We start from the raw sequence: 8727 nt of genomic DNA, 5'->3' as shown, positions 1-8727 counted from the left end.
CACTTTATTTACCTTATCGTATCTAATCTAAAATAATATTGTAAAATGGCTATATTTTCTGTTTTTCACAGTTGAGGGAAAACTCAAATTAGACTAATTTGTTGAAGATTACTCAGCTATCAAGTGGTAGAGTTAGGATGCGAACCTAGATCTGTATGATTCTATAATTTATGGTCCTTTGGTTATACCACTCTTCTTTCCACATTCACTTTTCTTTTCCTTTTTTTTTTTTTGAGACAGTCTCACTTTGTGTCACCCTCAGAGTGCCCTGGCATCTTAGCTCACAACCTCCAACTCTTGGGCTCAAGCAATTCTCTTGTCTCAGCCTCCCAAGCAGCTGGGACTATAGGCACCCACCACGATGCCCAGCTATTTTTTTAGACATGGGGTCTTGCTCTTGCTCAGGCTGGTCTAGAACCCGTGAGCTCAGGGCGATCCACCCGCCTTGGCCTTCCAGAGTGTTAGGATTACAGGCGAGAGTCATGGCGCCTGAACCAGATTCACTTTTCATAGCTTCATATCTATTTTATTAAATAGATAACATTTGACAGATAATAAACTATGCAAGATCCAACAAATTACATTGACATAAGGATTTGTTACAGTATGAAATTTATCCCATGCTTGATGACAGAGGATAGATCTTTGTAGCTGGACTAGACACAGAGTGCTGGCTTCGAGGACAAGTAACTTTCCTAAGGTCATACAACCTGTGTAGAACAAGGATTCAAATCCAGATCTGCTTGACTCCAACTCCAACCCAATGCATCCACTCTTGCAATTCTGCACCCATTACCTAGTAATGGTAGAAAGAAGGTGTTGAGGGGTGGGAAGTGGGTAGCCTAATAATTCTTTGAAAGGGCTGAGTCAGGAACTGCCAACTTAAGGAAGATGGCCAAATTCTGGCAGAATTCGTATTTCTGCTTGTGCAAGTCTGTGTGTATTTGTGAGACAGTGGGTCAAAATCTCCTAGGCTTTGAAGGTCACCATTTGTGACAAAGTTAACGATGTATGTGTTAATTTACCTATAGAAAATATTAAGACCTCTGTATCCACTCAAGCAAAATGCAATACCATAAAAAATGGAAGAGGTGTTTCAGAGGAAGTAATTAAACATGAACTATAATCTGTACAAAACTATGGTTTGTTCTGTTCATCTAGTTACTAGTCTCAGGGGAACAATTTAAAACTGTATCTGTGTGCAGAATCAGTTGGGATTTCCATAGCTTCTCACTGAATACTGGCGGGATTTACTCAGTCGGCAGTGAATTGTCTTCCTCATGTTTTGAAATCCAAGTTTAAACACATAGTATACCTTGTCTATCGGCTACAGGTGGAAGCTTATTGTAAGTATACCAAATTCTGTTAGACTTTATAAAGTGACCCGTTATTATTTTCCTATCCCTGAAGACTGGAGGTGTGAACTGTTATAGCTTTGTTACAGGAGATGTAGCTTATTAAATTTGCCTTTTAAAATAGTCGAAGGCCTGTTTTCTCTTTCTCTCAATTATAACATGGATTGAAGGCCAGATTAATGACTTTTATTTGCACCTGGGAGACAGAACAAAGTGTTGTTGTCTAAGTGCTACCGCAGGTTATAGCAGCAGTGGTTTTTCTAGGCCACAAGCTGTGATGAAGACCTTAATTTATGTCTTCTCTCCGGTCTGTCCACAACCCAGCCCCTACTCTTCCATGAAGGCCCCACTGCGATCACAGCGATAGAACTCAACATTTTGGAGACCCCGTTTAACACTTTCTCCTTGCTTTTTCTTCTAATACCATAACGAACTACTGACAAGATCTAGGGAGCACGAAAATTGGGCCCCAAAGTGCCGTCACCAGACAGACCTTCGGCGGTGGGGAGCCATGGTCAGCGAGCCAGACCCCGCAGACGACTCTCCATCCTCTCCGGCTGGGGTGTGCGGACGGGGGTCTGGGGGCTTTTCTCCCTTCAGCTTCGGCGCGGGTGAGGGGATTGCGGCTGCAAGCGCAGGCCTAGCCTAGGGCGGCGCCCGGATCTTGGGGCATAGGGCCGGCAGCTGCTTGCAGAGGCCATTATTTCCAGCAGAGCCAAGAGACGGCGCCTTCTTGGGTTGGCAGAGGTCCGGGGTCGTGCACCGCCTCCCGGTTACGAGATCTGTACAGGCCCTGGGGGTTCGGGACTCTCGGAGCTCGCTCCGGACGACCTGGGCCCACCCTTGAGGTCCAGGGCAGGCAAAAGCGGTCCACGGCGTCCTCGGTCCTGTGATGCCGGACCTCGCCCTTCCCCACCGCTCCCCTCCCCCTCCTGAGCCCGCCGCGGCTCCAGAGGTGACACGGCCCGGACCCTCCATTCTCTGCCCGAGTGTATTTAACTAGCACAACCTAACCAAAGTTCCCTCTCGGTGACAACCCTTCCTCCGACAGACGCGCCCAGCAGCCAACCACCGGCCAGAATTGGCTAGTATCCCGCTCCCGTCTTGGTGGCGGCCTCGGTGGGCTGGGCTCGAGCAGCTAGCAAGTTAAGTGGAGCCACGGCTGACGTGAGTCAACAAAGGTCACGTGAGGACAGCGGGCTGCGCCGATTGGTGGCGCCGGTCGGGCGGGGAAGGGGGGTCACGGCGGCGGCGTGGGGTTCGCTGTGTGACACAATTACAACAACTTTGTGCTGGTGCCGGGGAAGTTTGTGTCTCTAACGAATCCCTTCCGTGCTCCCCAGCTCCGCGCGCTCCAGCCCTTCCCGCCGTCTCCGCCCGCGGCTGCCCCCCGCCCGCCCCCGCGATGTGACCCTACAGCCGAGCACCACCGCTGCCGACCCGGGGGCTCCACAGTCCCTGTCTTCGCCGCCTTCACCGCCGCCGCGTTGGGATTTTTCGTTGCCGCCGCCCGCGGCGGAGGAGGAGGTGGCGATAAAGTTGGTGTGCCGGTCCCGCGCAGAGATTGGGGGCGTCGTTGCGGGTCCCGGTCCGGGGGGGGGGTGTCGGCGTTGGAGTTGTGAATTCGCTGCGTTTCCATGAAATCCTGCGGAGTGTCGCTCGCTACCGCCGCCGCTGCCGCCGCCGCTTTCGGTGATGAGGAAAAGAAAATGGCGGCGGGAAAAGCGAGCGGCGAGAGCGAGGAGGCGTCCCCCAGCCTGACAGCCGAGGAGAGGGAGGCGCTCGGCGGACTGGACAGGTACGGGCCGTCGTCACCCGCGCGGTCGGCTCCGGACCGGGCAGGAGCCCCTCTCTGGGAAGGCCCGAGCGCTGCTTGCTCTGGCTGCGGCGGGGCGGGCACCTCGGCTTGGCGCTCTCCGCGCCGCCTGCGCCGGGGCCTCGGGCTGGGGCAGGGACGGGTCGGTGGCGTTCCTGGAGTGCTAAGGAGCCGTCTGTCTCTCTCTCTCCACAGCCGCCTCTTCGGATTCGTGAGGTTTCATGAAGATGGCGCCAGGACGAAGGCCCTACTGGGCAAGGTAAGGCAGGCGCGAGCCGGAGCGCGGACACGGTCTCCTGGGCCGATACCGCGCTCTTCCCGGGCCCTGCGGCCCGGTCTGCTGTCATTGTGGCCGCGAACGATGGCCGAGGGGGTTTCGGAAAACTATTTCCAGCCTCTCCTCTCTGCCCATCCCAGATGCCTCGCTTGCTTCCTTGCGAGATCATTCTCTTCTCTTGTAGCTGGAGGAACAGAGACGGCATCGCTTTGGAGCTGGGCTCAACTGGGTCGACAAAACTGCCTGTTATTTTACAGCTTTTTGGGGGTAGGCCAATGTTCTCCGAGGTGCCGCTCTAGGGCTAGGGATCGGAAATGTGTGCCCATTTCCCCAAATTTCCGACTTACTTGCCTCCCACGATTTTTTATTCTTTTCCTTCAGGCAGGTTGTTCATAATGTCTGCTGTTCACCAAACGTTTTGGGCTTTATTATGTCCCAGCTCCCAGAAGGGGGAAGTTGCCCGTAGTTTAGGTCGGTGAAGAGTTTGAATTGGGATGTTGACATATTTCTCGATTGGTAGGTGTTTTACCTGAAGTTAGGTGACTTGTTTACTTTTTGGGTCGTTCTGCCTTAGAAATAACCTCACTTACTTGTGAATATGTTTTCTTCCTGGAGCCTTCCCTGTGTGTCTGACAGGGGAGGCCAAGGAGGATTCGGGGTGTAGTCTCTGTTTATTTGTGTGGAAAGTTGTTGGCACTGTCATTTAGTTAAGTAATGGCTGCTCCTATCGGCCCAAGATGGCGGGACAGGGTGGGAGGAGAAAGTGAAGGGGGGGGTTTGGGGGAGGGAGTAGAGGTAAACATGGAAATAAATAGTAGAGACGAATAGGTCTTTCCTTGGGAGTGTGTAGCTCAGTGGTGTTTAATAAAAATTATCCAAGGTTATTTGCATATGGATTTCTTGTACCTTTCTGAAGCTTGAAAGTAGCGTGCGTGAGGCTGGTAAATGCTTATCAACCTGTAGCACATTTAGTTACCCGTCCATAAGCTATTGAACAAAGGCTGGAGTCTTAATCAGTTTGCATCAGTTTATGTCTTTTTACCAAAATCTGATTGCAGCGATGTTCGAATGATATCTTAATTGGAACCGTGTAACTTGGAGTGTGTGCGATAGGTGTTACATCCATTAGACATTTTCTTTTCTAGCTGAAATCAGTAGCTTTGCATTTGACACTTAGCTTTATTGTTGGAATTGAGAAAGAAGTTTGACATGAATAAATTATTCTTAAATTTGTTTGTTTTTGTTTTATTTAGTTGTCCTGAATTTTTGTCTGTAGTTTGGTTTAGCAGAGTCATTAATTCCTTTTTATCTGTAATTACACTTTTGTTTTTATTTAAAAGTAACTAAATATAGGGAGTTTTGATTACAAACAATGCCCAAAAAGCTAAATGGAAATAATTCTTTTCAGTAAGCCCAGTCCGTTTGACCCATGCAGAAAACTTGAATTAAACTTCGGCTATGTAGGTATTAATTGGCTTCATTAAAATTATTGCTGAAAAAATGAACAGTGAGTAGCTCTGGAAAGATTTAAGTATTAATGACTGTTGGTCTCCTACCTTAAAGTATTATTTTTCAATCTGAGTACTTAAATTTTTTATTTTGGCTCCTGTCAAAGTTATCATTCAGAAAGATTAAACAAATGACTTAAATTTATTTTATTTTGGAGTGATTTTTGCTGGTTATATAGGTTGATTAAATTCTTTGCAAAGATAATTCACTTGGAATAGTTTGACCAAAATCTATTGCTTTTGGTTATGGTAATGAAAAAAATGAGTAGTATCTGATGTTTTACATGGAGAATGTGTAAAATGCAGTTATTGATTTCATGTTTTAGAATGCTCGTATTCAGATAGTTAGTGCTTAACAGTGGATTTCAGATTGTAATCTGAATCCTGCAGTTAACTATGCAGTATTGAGTTTAAATTTTAAAATTATATTTTCAATGATCATTTTCAAATTTTTTTGGTGAAGTTGTACATTACCTTCTTGACATTTGAGTACATTAACATCCCCAAAGTGAGACATTTGCAAAGCTTCATTATATTTTGGTTAAATAATTAAGGCTTCATAAAATATGGGATAATTTGATAAACTAAGTAGTTTGAGCTAAAGATAAAAATCTCTTCCATTGCTTCAGACTCAATGATTGTGAGGTCCTACCTGCTCAGGTCAACAACTCATTAGCTTTAACATTGAAAAAAAAAAAAAACCCGTTGTAGTATGTGCTTGCAATCTCATGCAGTTCTTCGTTGCATTCTTGTGAGCCTGAACACACCAATGGAATGTCTAATGTAAAGCTTGACATTATGTAACTTTGCATCCTCTGGATTGGATTCTGAATAGAATGAATGAGTTGGAGTCCTGCTATTGGAAGTATTGAATTATTTAGTTTGTCTCTCTTTTTAACATTCCAAGGGGAAGCAGTATATATATATTTCTGTGTGTGTATGTGTAATGTTAAGCTATGCTAGTTTCAGAATTCTTTCTCTGTAAGTCTTAAAAATAAGAGTTTGTTTTTCTTCACCGGGCTAGGTTCAGGCTTACTAACCTGAGGGCAGACAATGGATTTAAATACCGGAACCTCCCTCCCCCCATTTTTTTTTTTTTGCAGAGACTCTGTCTCATTTTATCGCCCTATCGCCCTCCGTAGAGTGTAGTGGCAGACTGCGCTGGTGTCACACAGCTCACAGCATCCTCCAACTCCTGGGCTTAGGCGATTCTCTTGCCTCAGCCTCTGGAGTAGCTGGGACTACAGGCACCCACCACAACGCCCAGCTATTTTTTTGTTGCAGTTTGGCCGGTGCCGGCTTTGAACCTGCCACCCTTGGTATATGGGGCTAGTGCCCTAATCACTGAGCCACAGGTGCCACCCAGAATTCTCCTTTTTAGCTATGATTTTTATCTTGCCACTGTCCCCAAGACATTTAGTCTGCACTTTGTATAACTTTTTTCTTTTCTGACAGAGATTTAGCTATTAATACTTGTTTTTCAAAAATCATTATTTCTGTATATAATTGGATTTTCTTTCAAGTTTTAAAATTCATATTTGCAGGTTTAGAAAACTATAACTCTTGACCTAAAAGCTTTGGAAAGCTGAAAGCATCAAATAAGTCTCTCTTTCCACCAAATTTATGTATTCCTTTTTCAGGTATGAGGATACTGTATTCAAACGGCTGATTTCTCTTGGTCTCTGAAAAGAGCTGGTCTTGTGAGATTCAGTTATATTAGAGTCACTGGAAGAATTTTTATTTGTAGGATGGCCGTTTGATATACAATGCTTGGGGATTTGGATTAAAAAAACTAAAATTAGTTAATACAGTATATTTAGTTTTGTAGTAATATCTGTAAAATAAAATTGTAAATAGCTACGGCTTGCTTAATCAAGAGTTCTTGTAATATAGTGTGATCTTGAATAGTTTGCTCTTTAATGCTGACTCTTAATCTTCTGGTAACACATAATTTAAGATTATTTTAAAAATTTCAGTGGCATTAATGAACAGTAAGTGAAACATTTTGACAGAAATTAATTGTAGTTTTCAGTGTATTTTTGAAAACCTTTTGGATTAATTTTTTTAGTAGGATAAGGATTTGAGTTAAAGTGTAATACATAGTAATATATAGCATAAATGTAAGAGAGTAAATATAGTAATACTGGAGAGAATAGCTATAGTAATAATATACTGCTAGAGGACTGGGAAATCTTACTCATTAGGGAACTATTGCAAAAACACATAGTTTGAAGTATCAACATTTTAAGTTTGTCTTAAATACTATGGTATATCTTACTGGAGCCTTTTTTGGTAATTCTATTTAAGTTAATGATATGTTTATCATTTAAAAAACATATGTGCTTTTTTCCCAGGAGATAATTATTAATGAAATAATTGACATTTAAAAGTTTTTGGGTAGTGAAAGTAGTTTAATATCCATTGAAGGCATATATTTCCCTAAATTTCGTTTGCTTGAATGTAGGTAGTAGGAAGAAATTACTAGTTTAGTTCTAGACGTGGTTTTCTTAAACTATAATATTTGGATGTTGATGTTTAAAAACATTCTATATTATGTATGTTTTTTGTTTGCTGACACTTGAAGGGATATAGTAGGTTGAGTATCCCTTTTTCTGAAACTCTTAGGACTAGAAGTATTTTAGATTTTGGATTTGTTTGGATTTCAGAATATTTGCAGAACATGTACTGGTTGATACTGGTTGAACATCCCTAATCTGAAAATCTGAGATTCAAAATGTTACAATGAGCATTTCCTTTTAGCGTCATGTTGGCACTCAACAAGTTTTGGAGGATTTCTGAATTTTGGATGAGGGATGCTCAACCTGTATACTCATTTCCAGTGCTAAACAAAGTTAGTGTTTCAGTTAAAAAAGTAACCACAGAAATGTTATGGCTTGTGTTTGAAAATAAATTAGGTCTTTAATTTCATGCATTTTAAAGAGTTTTCTAGTTTGGAAAATTATCTTCTAAACAATTTTAGTGATAATTGTTTACCTGGGCAAAGTCTCCTCCATTTACTACATATTTACTAAAATTAAGATATATCCCAAGTAATAAAGATACCATACTGTGGAACATGTTTGCACATCTGGGCACAAATTAGAACTGCAGCAATATATAAACAGGTACTTTTTAAGTTCTGGTGCTTTTTGTTTTATTTATTGGATAGCTTTTTCTGTAGAATGAATTACAAATTGAAATGACTAGGAGCATTTTGACTGCCACCTCTACATGTCTAGTATTTTAGATCAAGAAAACTGCCTGAGAGATGAATTTTTGTTACTTAGGTTAAAAATGAACCAAAATGAAGAGTCATTGCTTGGCTACCTGCAGAGTAAATCTTTTTCTGATGTAGATTATGTAACATTTAGTTTTCTTTTCTAGGGTATCAATATTCTGCATATTTGAAAGGATTTTTTGGGAAATTTGTTTCTGCTTTGAAACTCAATTGTAATGCTTTGAACTCTTTGAAATTGATGTTAATGACTGGTAACACTGTGTATTATTTGTATTTTTGAAATGTAGTATCCAGAGAGCTGGTTTATGTTAGGAAAACACCATTATATTGTCTAAGAATTGAAATGGTGGTTAGATTGTTTAGGGCCCACATGTATTTATTTGTGGATTAGTTAATTAATGGAATTACTTAATGCTTAATTGACAGTCTTAAGTACTTTTACTGAAACTTCACATATAATTGTATCAATTTTCTTTTTTTAGAATATAAAAGTGTAAGTTTAGTTTATATTAGAGAAAGGGAAGCGAGTGGGA

General features: G+C 42.4%; 1 protein-coding gene across 12 annotated transcripts in view; it reads left to right on the top strand.

Annotated features, from left to right (window-relative positions):
- Positions 1–2620: 2620 nt before the first annotated feature.
- Positions 2621–8727, top strand: part of KDM6A (lysine demethylase 6A) — a 234202-nt gene continuing 228095 nt past the window's right edge. For all 12 annotated transcript variants that reach the window (XM_003783789.2, XM_003783787.2, XM_023509757.1 and 9 more), the window contains exons 1-2: positions 2621–3153; positions 3367–3430. In XM_003783789.2, the coding sequence (XP_003783837.1) occupies positions 2993–3153; positions 3367–3430 (225 nt within the window). In that variant the 5' untranslated portion in view covers positions 2621–2992. The remainder of the gene's footprint in view (positions 3154–3366; positions 3431–8727) is intronic.

The sequence above is a fragment of the Otolemur garnettii genome, unplaced genomic scaffold, assembly GCF_000181295.1.
Source record: "Otolemur garnettii isolate 467f Iridium unplaced genomic scaffold, OtoGar3 scaffold00009, whole genome shotgun sequence".
NCBI lineage: Eukaryota > Metazoa > Chordata > Mammalia > Primates > Galagidae > Otolemur > Otolemur garnettii.
Note: the sequence above shows the minus strand (reverse complement) of the source record. Positions and strands in the feature narration are given on the sequence as shown.